Source organism: Silene latifolia, chromosome 6, assembly GCF_048544455.1.
Source record: "Silene latifolia isolate original U9 population chromosome 6, ASM4854445v1, whole genome shotgun sequence".
In the NCBI taxonomy this organism is placed as follows: domain Eukaryota; kingdom Viridiplantae; phylum Streptophyta; class Magnoliopsida; order Caryophyllales; family Caryophyllaceae; genus Silene; species Silene latifolia.
In genome coordinates this window covers 119,115,880-119,130,042 of record NC_133531.1, presented here as the reverse complement: position 1 = coordinate 119,130,042, position 14,163 = coordinate 119,115,880, and the positions used below count along the sequence as shown (strand labels likewise).

Genomic DNA, 14,163 nt, shown 5'->3' with positions numbered 1-14,163 from the left:
CACTACAATCCGAGCGTCCCGATGCCAAGACGCTCGTCTTGAGGTCAATCAGTCAAAGCGTCCCTCCCACAATCCGCTCGGATTCCCATGCAGAACCAACCGTCCCTACAGCCTAGACGCTCGGGACGAGTAGATATTCTGGAGACCACCAAAACGGAGATGAGCATCTCCTTGGAGAGGAGCACTTCCTCAACTTTTCTTAAGGGTCTCAATGGTCATTTAAGCCCTTAGTAACCCTAATATTTGTACCTAATCTTTAGTATAAATACCCCATTGTACTACCTAGATTAGCATGTCATCTTAATCTCATCTTAATCAAGTCTTAATACTCTCTTAATCTTGTAATCAACTCTTAATTTAGTATTAATACAAATCTCATTCCTTAATCTTTCCTTAATTTCTCTATTGTTCATCATTTACTTTGAGTAATTAGAAGATTATTTGGGTTTATTTGGAGGATTGACAACCTTCCATCAATCATCAAGTATACTTCTATTATTCTTTGCTTTGTTATTTGGAATCATCTTTATAGGTATAATTCTCTCTTAATCCTTTTTAATTATTGTTAATCATCTTCATTTATTCATCATGTTTTGCCTTGCTAGTATGATTGACAGCCTTGTTTGCATGTTAAACTTGATAATGAGTGAGTAGTTACCTTAACTAGGGTTAATGGGGAATTAGGGGAAACCAACATGGGGATTGATTCAAGCTTAATCTAATTGTTTTCATAATTAATTTGCTTGCTTGTTGTGATTCCAACTTATGCGCATGTTATGCTTGATATTCTCCAGGTCTCTGGTTTCTCTGAAGGAGCCTTACCATTTAAGTACTTGGGGGTGCCTATTTCTGCTGGTAGGCTCTCTGTTAAGAACTGCTCTTGCCTAATTGAGAAGATTACTGAAAAAATTCATGGTTATGCTGCCAAGAAATTATCTTATGCTGGTAGATTAACCTTGGTGAATTCTGTTCTTACCACTTTATATACATATTGGGCTTCTATCTTTATACTGCCAAAGGGAGTGTTAAGGAGAATTGATGCCCTTTGCAGAAATTACTTATGGGATGGATCAACTGAATATGTTAGATCCCCTCTTGTCAGTTGGGAAAAGGTTTGTGTACCAAAAGATGAAGGTGGACTTGGTATTCGGCATAACATTGCCTGGAATCTTGCTTCAATTTGTAAGCTCTCTTGGTGGATATACTCTAATCAGGATAGCCTGTGGGTATAGTGGGTACACCACATTTATATGACAGACGTCCCCTGGTCTCTTTATACACCTAAACATGATTCTCCTTGGACCTGGAAGACTATATGTAAGGTTAAGGATAAGTTCTCTGCTGGTTTTTCCTCTACTGGACTGTGGTTGCCATGCCCTTCTGGTTACTCAGTTAGTAGTGGTTACCAATGGATCAGACAGAAACAACCTACTGTTACTTGGAATAAAGTGATCTGGAATTCCTGGTGCATTTCAAAGCACTCTTTTATCAGTTGGCTAATTGCTCGTGAAGCCTTACAGCTTAAAGACAAGCTCTTCCTGCTGGGAATTATTTCTGATGATGTTTGTTTTCTCTGTGGCTCAGCAGCTGAAAATCATAAGCATTTGTTCACTCAGTGCTGTTACACCAGACAGCTTTTTAGAATGCTCAGTCTGAAACTGAATATTTGTCTGCCTGTAGCTAATCTCTTAGTCTGGATGCAGACTAAACCATGGGCAAAAATCAAGAAGCAGGTTACTATTGTTTGGACCCAAGCCTTGTACTACACTATCTGGCATCAGAGGAATAAGGCTAGACTTGAAGGAGTTGTTCAACGGCCTGAACATGTTTTTCAGCAGCTTAAGTGCCTACTTAAATGTCGTTTCTTAGGGTGGCATGTTTGTATTAAACGGAGTAGTGATAGGACTTGGTTTAAGACAGTAACTTATTAACTGTCTTTCACTTAGTCTTAGAATTGTATCCAAAATGGATAGTTTGTAATAGCTTGTTTATGTTTTTAATGAGAATTTCTAACCTTTCACCAAAAAAAAATGCGAGCCTATGAATCCTTGATTTTTTTACCCATCACTTATCTTTTCAATGAGACTTGTAAGACATAAACCAATTCGAGTCTCATTAGACCATGCATATAGTTGGATAGGGAGGATTAAGTCGACTTGTAGGTGTTGTACAATCTAATCGATTCGGCTCCGGGACCCAAACCTTCCTAAAGATTGTAAGATATACACTAACTCGATCCCATCACAACAATAATGGCTTGCATCTAGTAGAAAATATGTTTGTATGATCAAATCCCATGAATCCCCTATGAACCCATGACACCCTAGTGCCTTTAATCAATTTTTTACACGTCATTTTAATTATCTTGTTTGCTTTCATTACTTTATTTACATTGTTATTTAGTTTAGTTGATCTCATACCTCAAACTAAATTGTGACACCCTTAGACACAACCATTTGCAATCGAAAATCCTACATCAATACCCGTCCCTTGGGATCCGACCTTTACTTACCTCTTTACTAAAAGTAGAGTAGTTTGTGAAGTTATAAATATTGTTTTGGTCTAGGTAACTCTTAACGACAAGTAACCGAAATCCAACATCCGACCAAAACCCTTACTCTAAAGTCTAGTCCCATACTCCTCTGTGACAAATTTTTACTTGTTAACGATTGAGTTGTTTTTTCTTAAATGGGATTTAAACCTAACTTATTTACGGAAATGTGTTAAATTAAAATTATTTACGAAAAATGGATCTTTTTATTATGTTGTATTTTTTTTCCTTATTTTAGTTAAATATAAATAAAGGAAGTTGTCCCGGATGGCGACAATACTTCTTGGGTGTTTTTTCATCATTACTTTGAATGCTGCCTCACCTCTAACTGAACACTTACGCAATATGCACAACCAACTATCAACCACCCAAGCCCTACCAACAACCTAACGCCGAGACCACCCATAAGACAACCACAACGACAAAGCACCATGTTACTCCACGTAAAGGCATCACTCAGGTCAACCAAGTGCACGTCAAGTTCATGACATACTCACACAAAAACATGGGAACCCTTATATAGTGTCACCGTAACGGTACCGAAAAACTCTACAAAAATTGTCACTGTGTCACTCGTCATCAACCTAACCAGTGTAAAAGTATCAAATAAATCTCTCTCCATATAACTCGTACGACAATTGTGTACTTGACACTTTACTCGAAGAAATCATCGATGACTTGAGTTATGATAAGTGAATTTTGTATACACTTATTGATTCATTTGACATAGCATTTAGCTTCCATATTGTACTTATAGAAGTTGTTTTATATGCCATTTCACCCGCTTTTGCTACTTTGGTGTTGCATGTTGGTTTTTGCAAGAGAAGTGTCCAAAGTACGCATTTACAAGCCATATCCGATACATATAGAAAGTTGGAGGTATTTGACTCGAGTTTCAACTCCTAAGGGAGCTTGGTAGTATGTTTGAATAGGTTAAGGGTGGAGTTAGACTCTTACTTGGTAATTGGTGATAGTTTGGAGTGATGTTAAAAGGTTCACATTACTTGTATCCACTTTGAAGAGCCATAACTCGAGTTATACAAATGATTATCAAGTGATCAAAATTGGAGATGAAAACGTATCCTCTTATCTCTTCAACGCCGCCGAAAATGCTCGATTTAACCAAGTAACTAAAAAATGGCAGTTTACTAAGTTCAGTGCGCGTTTCAGAAAATCCGCAACGTCGGTCGACCAACCTAGTGTTGCGGTCGATCGACTTGCTATCTAGGTCAATCGACCTGGGTCATTTTTTACCGCGTACTTAAATAATTAAAGTCGTCTTTTAATTAGAAAGGATGATTATATAAGAATTATTACTTAGCACGTTTTACATCTCAGTTTAGAACCATAAGCATTTTCCCCTAATTACTCTTGGTAGAACTTTGCATCTTACTCTTTTAGATCGAGTCGGAGCCTTGTTCTCTCTACTCTTTCCCTTTATTTGGTAATCTAATTAATCCTTTTCTCCATTGTAACACCCCCACTTACCCGACCAAGGTAAGTAAGGACGTCACTATCTCGGTTTTCCGAGGTAGTGTATCAAAACTCCAATTAAGAAACATTTAATAAAGAAAGTTTAAAGTTTAGTAATTAATTAATACAAAAATGGATTCTACAATATACAAAGTCTCAAAATTGCAACGATCAACTTTAATAAATTCTATATCAATTCTAGCATGACCGCTTGTTGGACCGTGTCTTTTACGTTTTATGTTTTGATGATGTCAAGAGGAGGAAAAAATAGACTTGAATGCGTTATTTGCCTAAGCTTGCTCCTTATCAAGATCATATGTCTCTTAAAATCCTTAGGTGCTATAGCTTAGCTCACTTATCAAACCGTCATTTCGAAGTATTTACAATTATGATTGTTTTTGGGTTGAGGGGGAACTAAACCGTAGAAACAAATCTAGGAGACTTGCCATCATCAAAAAAGGGGAATTTGTTGGACCGTGTCTTTTACGTTTTATGTTTTGATGATGACAAGTATATAATAATTGTTATATAAGTTTGCACGTAATTGTTTGTTTAGTCTTTATAGATTAACGAGGTTACAAATTGCAAAATGACGATTTGATAATGCGGTTTGAGTTCGTGATCAAGACGATGAAAGGAACTTACATCTGAAGAATTTTCAAGGAAGATTAGTCAGTAGTTAGTTCGTCTCTCCTCTACGATATTTAATATTTGTTTTGAGTTAGTCTTAAGTTATAATTATTACAATTATAACTTAGTGCACTCATACTCTAAGTTATAGTCGATTGTACTATAACTTGGGGTGGCTACGTAACACGACATTTTCGAAAGAAAAGTTGTTTTATTTTTTTTACAAATAATAATTAATGTGTTTTTAATTAATAAAAACATTTTTCCTATTTGGAGTCAAAATTGTCTTTTCAAATATTAAAATATATTATTATATCTTAAAGGTAATCCTAATTCGTAACAACTTATGAGTTGTAGCGATATGTGATCGATTTAGAAATAGAATCTTATTTTACGTAAAAATAGTTGTGTATTTAATAAGTTATCTTTTATCCAAAAAGAAATCAAAATCTTTATCCTTTTACAATATTCACGTGTGATAAGCTATTTGTCTATGACACAAATTGCTCAAGGATTGACTTTTGCCTATAAAGCTACAAATTTGTGTTAAACACAAATTCCTATCTTGTGATCATATGATTCACATGTATAGCTGTGTGTTGTTACAAATTGAACAAGTCTTTATCAAATACAATTCCTTGTGTAGCTATGTCCGTAGAATTAGTTGTCTATTTACAAATAACAACTTAACAAGTTAATAGTGAATTGTCTTTCTAAAGCTTAAATTATGTTTTAAGATAAAACTTTTGTAAGTAAAAGATTTAATTATTTACAAGTTTAGACAGTTTAATTGTTCTCATACACTATTTTTATTTAGTATAAATAGGAGGTAATATGACACATTAAAATTAACTTTTCAACATACATAATTAGTGAGCATAATTTGTCTTTGCTTTTAAAGAGTTTTTAATTGCAAAATTTATTTTCTTTTGAAAAGTCGTGTTACTCAAGTCAACAAAATTGTCAAGTATCATTTTGGATAATAGTGGCTATAGATTTATCTCTTATTCGTTCAATTGTGTGAACAATCTTTGAGATACTCTTATTACTTTCTTTATAACGAGAGGAAGTCGAGTGTTTAACAATACTCATTATTACAACTATAGTTAGTTGTAAAATGGGTTGATTATTTTGTAATCCGTGGAGAGGTACTAAAGTAATTAATCGAGAATAGTGGACGTAGGCTTCAGAGTGTGAAGCTGAACCACTTCAAAATCCGATGTGCAAATTTATTTATCGCTTGTTTTATTTTCCGTGTGCTAATTATATTTTGAATTTAATTCATAAATTCAAATTATAAATATCATACTTTTATAAGTTCGATCAAAGTCGAAAAAATGGTAGATACTCAATTCACCCCTCCTCTTGAGTATTTCATAGAGATCCATATACTCTTCACCGCTCAACTAGACTCCTATTGTCAATCGCTGTCCCATGCCCCGATTAACAACAAATCAAAAACCTGCATACTAGCGGCTCCTCAATATGACCGGAAATATCATATGCATCATCACATTTTTGAAAATAATTATAAGCCACTTTCAATAATACAAATGACCACAACCAATGAATATGTCACAACCGAACAAATGCATCATATGGAACATCACACACCACCTCCAACTCCAATACCCTCCCCCTCCACAACCCGATGACGATATCTCAACATCGGCACCAACGGCCCAAAGGTCCCCACATCGCAACACGGAGTACGTACCATGTGCTCGGATCGCAACTCGAAACACGACAGCCAGGTTCGCATCGTAATAGGAACCCAATAACCTAGATCCTTAATGTGCACATATACCTTGAGGCGGGACCCTTAAGGAGGGATCCCGGGCATGAGGTCAGTCTCCCGTAACCTTCTCACTAACTCCACCACTCCATAAGAACGCACACATGTAACATGTATCACAATACCACAACACAATTATGCCGAATCTTCAAGTATCACAAATATAATCTCACAACCACTGAATGTCATAACTTTGATATCACAATCACCGAATAACACAGACACGGTGTCACCAACACATATGTAATCATCTATACTACCAAGAACTGAGTAGAGAAACTCTACCTTTTAGTAATACTCCGATCACAAGCAATCAAACCGATTCCTCACAAATCCATCACCTACATAACATAATTATCTAAAATTACCACATACTCAATTGACTAATCATGCATATAACTAGACTCATCATGACTTATTAGTAATTCCAACTTTGAAGACTAAATTCGACTTTTATGACTTTTCAAAACAGAACAAACTCACCATAAAATTCATATTTAATTCTAAACAAATCAAATTGATGCAAGGAAAACTGGGTTGGAACCCCAAGACTCTTAGCTTCAACTCTTACTAAGTGGTACTTCCCAAAATTCCAAACCATTTAAGGGTTTCCAGAGATATTTCCAACGACTGACATAATTTGTCCCATAAAAAATATTAGTCTATAATACGAGTTTAACAAATGACTTTAGAGGAAATCCAAAGTCTAACATAATCTTAACACTCGAATTTTAATGTATGAAAAAGAGCTGGAATAAGGAAGACTTATAAGTTAGGATTTCGGACCATTTTCCACAACACATTCAGATTCGCGGACTTTTTGACGACTTGTTAATTAATAAATCACCCAGGACAAACCGTAATAAATTATACTATGAAATTTGACAGGTATGGATTAGACTTGAAATAAACTATAGTCTATATTCTAGGTTGCACGAAAACGGACACGGACACGCGACACGGCACTTCAAAATTTTCAGGACACGGACACGGCAAAAAAAAAAAATCAATATACATATTAAAATAAAGGGAATTTGAAGAACATTATAACCAACATCTAAACTTTGGTCATTTAAACATTTTAAAGCCACAAAATCGTAAAATGGCAACCAATATTAATGTCTTATACGTTAAAATCAATATGTCTTAAAAGCTACAAATTTCCAAATTACAAACCCAAATTTAAATAAGCATTCAAGTCTTACAAAATTTAATAAAAAGTATCAAAGGTTCCAAATTACAAACCTAAATTCGAGTCTTACAATACTATTGTAGACACCTCGTTTCTACACCTCTCGCAAACCACCCGGTGATGATTGGGCCGCATGTTTGGTACGCGGAGCGATTTGTGACAATTCGTAAGTTTATCGTCAAGTGGTTGCTCAAATATTAATGTCTACCTCTTAGTTGTCATCTACGTGCCGATAGGGTCGTTTTGACAGTAATTAGAGTACATTTGGAGTCCGGGCCTAAAACCGTCTTCATTTTCTGATAACCGTTAAATCCCGAGTCAGAATGTTCTGGAATATTCCGGATATTTCTATTCCATATTTCATAATTTTCATCCTTTGGTAAACAATTTCCCGAAATATTCACATAAGATATTAAGGAAAACCAAATTATTCCGTCCTACCATAACTTAAACACGGAAATCTTTCTTCCGCAAGAGGAAACCACTTGGGAACAGACGCAGCAGGTGCTGCGCCTCTTCCAAGAGACGCAGTGGCTGCTGCGCCTCTTCCCAGGTCCTTTTCTGCGTAAATTCTCGTATCTTTTTCATATCTTTCCGAGATTAACTTCCAAAGAGTCTCCGAAACCCTAATTCCTTCTCGTGATTAGTATAAATTGGAGCCTTCGCTCCTCATATTTCTCACGCGAGTGTCCGCCCTTCTCTTCTCCCTTTGCATTCTAGACCTTTGTTCTTACTTTTTGGCGCCTACGTGCTTGAACATTCGACCACGTAAACTCGGATCCTTCTGAGTACCAGCCTCGTTTGCATGACCGACCAATTTGACCAACTCCACATCAATCAACTTAATTAATCTAATCGTTTTCCTCTCACGAGGGCACTTTCGTTGCATTCGCGTCGAGCATCACTAATCGACATCTTAGTCCTTCTCGTTTCGTCAACATGTAAGTCTGAGGGTGTATAATCTCTCTTTTATTATTGTTATTTACCTTTTTGTACCAATATTGTAAGGTTTATGTCGAAAATATCATTAAAACCGATTTCTAAAACCATACTTTAAAACCCCTTTTACGGATTTCCAGAAGACAAACCGTCGAGAAAAGATGCAGCAACTGCTGCGCCTCTTCGAAGGAGCGCAGTTTCTGCTGCGCCTCTTCGTGAGGCTGCCGTAGTTCCTGCTTCCTTTCTTCTTCCTTCGTCCTCTGTAATTCGTCAAGTATTTGTTTTGTTTCGTTTGTTCTTTAATTCTTTGACATATAATCAATAATTTCACATGTATATTGTTTATCATCATTAGCGCATAATTTATCATAAATTCAACTTAAATCCCAAGTAATTAATATTTGCGGGTTTTTCGTCATTAAATTCAATTCGGGTTTTAGAGATTCAATTCATCAATATTGAGTTTCTGGAATTCATCATTGACATATTTATATCTGTTATTTGTCATATCTATCATATATTCGTCATTAATCCGTTGTATTTAACCTAATTAATTGATTTAGTTTGTTAACTTGTTAATAATTCTTATTAATCATGTAATTAATTCGTTTGCATCCGTCTCATCCATGTTTTATTGCTTTTATGACCCATTATTCACATGTAAATAACCTATTAACCACTTTCATCCGAGTAAATAATTTAATTAATCATTAAATCTACCAATTGATATTAACAATCCGCAATTCCGGCTTCACAGCCAGAATTCAGGTCAGGAACAGACGCAACAACTGCTGCGCCTATTCCAAGGGACGCGGCTCTGCTGCGCCTGTTCCGGGTTGAATTCTGTCCCTGAACTCCGTTTTTGCCTTGACCTAGTTTAATTAGCTTACGTATAATTAACTATTATTCGTATTATCACCTTCTGTTTTGTTCGTTAATTCGTTCTTTTATTCGTTTTCTTAAATTATCCGTTTTGAAGGTATTTTCGACATAAATCAATGAAACACGATGTAATTATTGTAATTTCCATTGTAATTATTGTAATTTTCTATTATTGTATTATTTATCGCATTTGTATGATTCATTTGTATGTTTTCACTTGTAATTGAGCATTAAATCCTACTTCGATATTAATTGTATGCTAAATTACGTGTTAACCGACTTAGCCTAATTTTCACATGTTAGGATTAAAATTTGGATGTTGCATTGCATGCATATAGCCGACGATATATCAAGTACGAATAACTTCCCTAATCATTAGTAGAGGCCGCTATCGAGGCGGGCGGGATTAGGTGTTCGATCAAAAGAGCTTCCTAATACGTACCCTCACCCCTTACTCCAGATCTCCGTGAGCACCCGTGTTCATTGGCATCCACGAGAGTCATTCTAGACATAGAATGCTAAGGGTAACGATTGCTTAGTGTTCATGTCTCTACTTTGTGTCTAGACATGGCACGAGGTATTCGAACGGTTCCAATTTCCCATAAAAATTGGTGGCGACTCCAACAAAAATGCAAACGCTTGTTTCTCTTTCCTCCCAAGCGCCCCCGTGGGCACCCCCGCTGTCCACAGTTTGGCAACTCCGCTGGGGATAATACACTTACGTGTAGCAAGGGTGAAACTTGAACAAGGTTAGGGAATAGTTTGTACAAGACAATTGTCGGTTTTCATAACTCGGTCTTCCTAGACCATTTTATTCGGCCTTCCTAGGCCCAACCCAACCCATTCGACCAATCGTCCCGTCTAAACGGTCCTAATTCTTATTTGGGCCTAAGGATGGATAGTGATTGACGTCATCCATACCATGATGCTTACTCTTGTTTGTATCAAGGGCCTTCACTACTTGAGGAAATGGACTAGAAATCGGCCTTACTCTTGTTTGTTACGAGCCTCTCCACAGACTTCGGGTTTGATGGTTCGGTATGGCAACCCACCCTTTAAACCAAAACCCTTTTAAATGCACTCAGCATCCCGTTATAATGCTTGTATGAATGTTTGTATCTTACGTGATCACCATCTCTAAACAAAACCATGACGATTTTACAAAAATAAAAACCCTTCTTTTAAATCAAGATTTCGAAAAATAGGCCTTCAATTAGCGCAAAACCAAGTCAAAACTCTGTCCATTTGTCGTGTCTAAATTCGGGCCACAAGCCCATTTCAAAACCTCACCTTGAGTCCACTCCTACAACTACACTATAGTTGACTAGGACACACATTTTCAAAAACCTTGTCTTTCTTCAAAGCTCACTCAACACAAGTGGCACACACCCACTTCACGAGTCAAAACATTTCTTCTTTTAGCAAGTGTGTTAGGATGGTCGATCGTGTTTTGATTCGTCCTCGATCTCTTATCCAGTTTTCAAGATGCCTGGATCCAGCGAAACAAACCTCCACCAACTGCAAGATGGCAATGATCGAATCCTAGCCGCGCTAGCCCAAATGCAAGTTACCCAAGACCAAGTCTATGACCGCCTTGAGACCATCGAGGGCCGGATCTATGCCGTAGAGGGGAGGTTGCCCCCTCATGAAAGTGAAGTAATAGGTGACTCTGCGGATGAATCCAGGGATGAAAATCCTCCCACGGGACTAACTGTAGCTGAAAAAAGACTCTAATACTTAGAGGAGCAATTGATGTACCTTAAGGGGGATGACATCTATAGGGAGAACAATCGCAAGTATGAGGCCGTCAATTCCAAATTGCCAACCAACTTCAATATGACGGATATCCCTAAATTCAAGGGGCACGAGAACCCTTTAAACCACATCCGTGCCTTCAAGGATTACATGTCTATCAAAGGCATCAAACCCGAGATGTTCTTAAGGATCTTTCCTTCATCTCTTGATACCATCCCGAACCAATGGTTCCACTCCTTAGAACACAAGAAGGTCGCTACTTGGGAAGATGCCGTGATCGAGTTTTCTAAGCAATATGCGGATAATGCCGAGATCCAAGTTAACATGCGCACTCTAGAGGTTCTTACCCAAAATGACAAAGAAGGATTCACCGACTTCCTAAGTAGGTGGAGGAAGACTAGTACCCAACTAGTTGAACGTCCGGATGAGGCCACCCTAGTGGAGAAGTTTGTGTACAATCTCAAACCCATCTATGCCAGTCATTTGAGATACCAAAACATCAAAACTTTCAAGGACTTAACCGTACTAGGGACAAGGATCGAAGATGACATCTGTAAAGGACTCTTGTCCAAAACGGTAGGTCGAGGATATCAAGGGTCAACAAGTCGTTCATACGGCTCCACTAGCAAGACCGATGAAGTTAACCTTCTCGAGCCATCCAAGAAAAGTACCCCACCAAGGAAATTCACAAAACTTGGGAATACTTACTCCAATGCTCTAAAAAGGTTAATGAAGCAAGGAAAACTTCAACCCATTGGACCTACTCCCGAACCCGAAAGGAAATCCAAATTCTGGGACGAGAACTCGTACTGTGAATACCATAGGGGCAAGGGGCATGACACAGAAAAATGCTACAAGTTGAAAAATGTACTTCAAGACATGATTGAAGACGGTCGATTGCCGATACCGCCGGGAGGTAAACCCAACAACACTCAGATCCTCTTGGAGTTCTAGTGATTACAAGTGACGAATCTACCTTAGATTGCTCACACCTCATTTCTCCAGTCGAAAACGATATCCATACCATTGAGAATGAAGGGTTCTACTCTACCATCTCCCCTACCATTTCCGACTTCATCACATGGACAAGGAGTGTAGATAGGCAAGTGTGGGAATTATAAAACGTGGTGATAACTCTACGCAATCCCAACACAACACCCAAGGAGCATATGCCACTAATCTTCTCTCAAGACACTACTATGCAAGAAATAGTCGCCGTGGTAGATAAATTGGTCGACCAAATCATACGACTAGAAGATGAAATCATGAGAATGAGGAAACTAGCTACAATCAATGGAGTTTGGGCCGACGATGACGAGGACGAGTACCTCATTGAGAACTCCCTAGTCAAAGAAATAGTCCAAAATGGTGAAGACCAAGATGTGGACCACTTAACTCGTTCGGGTCGTCCATATCAAAGCATTGCTCAAAACGGTCTAACCAACATGGTCACACCAAATGATAACGAAGAGGACTCCACTGACCATTTGCTCAAGCAATTACAGAAAACGAAGGCTGATCTTTCAGTCTGGCAATTAATAGCGAGCTCATTCCCACATCGCCAAGCTTTACTGCAAGCTTTGGACAAACGAAATGTAGCACATGACTCGACACCTGAAGATGTAGTCAACTTGGTCTTCCAAGAATCACCGAAGCTAAGTAATCCTATTACTTTCTCAGACGAAGATTTACCACCTTTTGGCGCAAGTCACAATTTAGCTCTTTACATCACTGTAATTTGTCTAAAGAAGAACGTGCCAATGACCTTGGTAGATGATGGCTCCGCGGTCAACGTCATACCCCTCAAAACGACACACAAATTAGGCATGAAAGAGTCGGATTGGACCCCTACCAATCAAGGTGTACGTGCATATGATGGTACACGACGAAAAGTGGTAGGACTTGTTAACCTAACCATAGCCACAGGGCCAATTGAGCGAAAGGTTAATTTCCAAATAGTGGACATCGAAGCTTCCTTCAACATACTTCTAGGAAGGCCTTGGATTCACGCTTCCAAAGCGGTAACATCCACCCTTCATCAAAAGATCAAGATCCCACTAAATGGCAAAGTAGTGACGATCACTTCGTCACCCATCAAGGCGATAATCGAAAAACAATCGAACAATCAAGTTCTTGCAGATCCCGTATACGAACTTGGGGGCTTCCAAAGCATAAGTGTCATAGAAAGCGAATTGGCACCCTTATACTATGATCCCTACTCCAACTTGGTGGTCAACCACATGCTCAAAACCCAGGGATACTTCCCTGGAATGCCCTTAAACCCTATCCGAAGAAATACCTTCGCACCATATAAGGAAGGCAACTCAAAGAGAATACCACTTGGACTAGGGTACAAACCCACTAAAAAAGAGGTTCTCGAAATGCTTGCTCAAGTCCAAAACCGCAAGCACGTAGGAATCCAAATGCGACCCTATCTCCCTACTTTAAATGGGTACTTTGTTCAAGAAGGAAGCCTAGAAATCTTTCACGGATTTCCCGAGCCTTGGCATTATCTCGAGAGGAAGTTAGCCGGAATCGAGTTCTTTCACGATTGCTACTTTATCCCTCCAGAGACGGTTCCTACCGTCAAAACCCGTCAAGCACCTTGCTTAGACGAACAAGCTGTTAGCTTATTGTTCGGAGAAGATCGATTTGTTAGGGCCGCGCAGGATGAGATCATTACCATGATACTTGAAGACGATCGCTTCAACCCCACCGCGTTAATCACAGAAACCAATGCAAGTCAGCAGAAAGGATGGAGAAAATTAATCAAGTGGACCAACAATCAAGGAAGACTCTTCAAGCTCACCACTGGAGAAGGAGAGATGTTCAAAGGAGAACCAGAAGACGATGAGTTCGAGTCAGAGTCGGAGTCTAGAGAAGTCATTAGAGAGTCTCCTCCTGTCGTCATCCTCACTCCCTTTGTTTCTCCTAGCTTAGTCTCGA

At 38.3% G+C, this 14,163-nt stretch overlaps 1 protein-coding gene across 1 annotated transcript; it reads left to right on the top strand.

Annotated features, from left to right (window-relative positions):
• The first annotated feature begins 776 nt into the window (after window positions 1-776).
• LOC141588565 (uncharacterized) lies at window positions 777-1,931 on the top strand. Its single transcript, XM_074409999.1, has 2 exons — window positions 777-1,226; window positions 1,311-1,931. The coding sequence occupies exons 1-2, from the start codon at window positions 777-779 to the stop codon at window positions 1,929-1,931; spliced, it is 1,071 nt and encodes a 356-aa protein (XP_074266100.1).
• The last annotated feature ends 12,232 nt before the right edge of the window (window positions 1,932-14,163 follow it).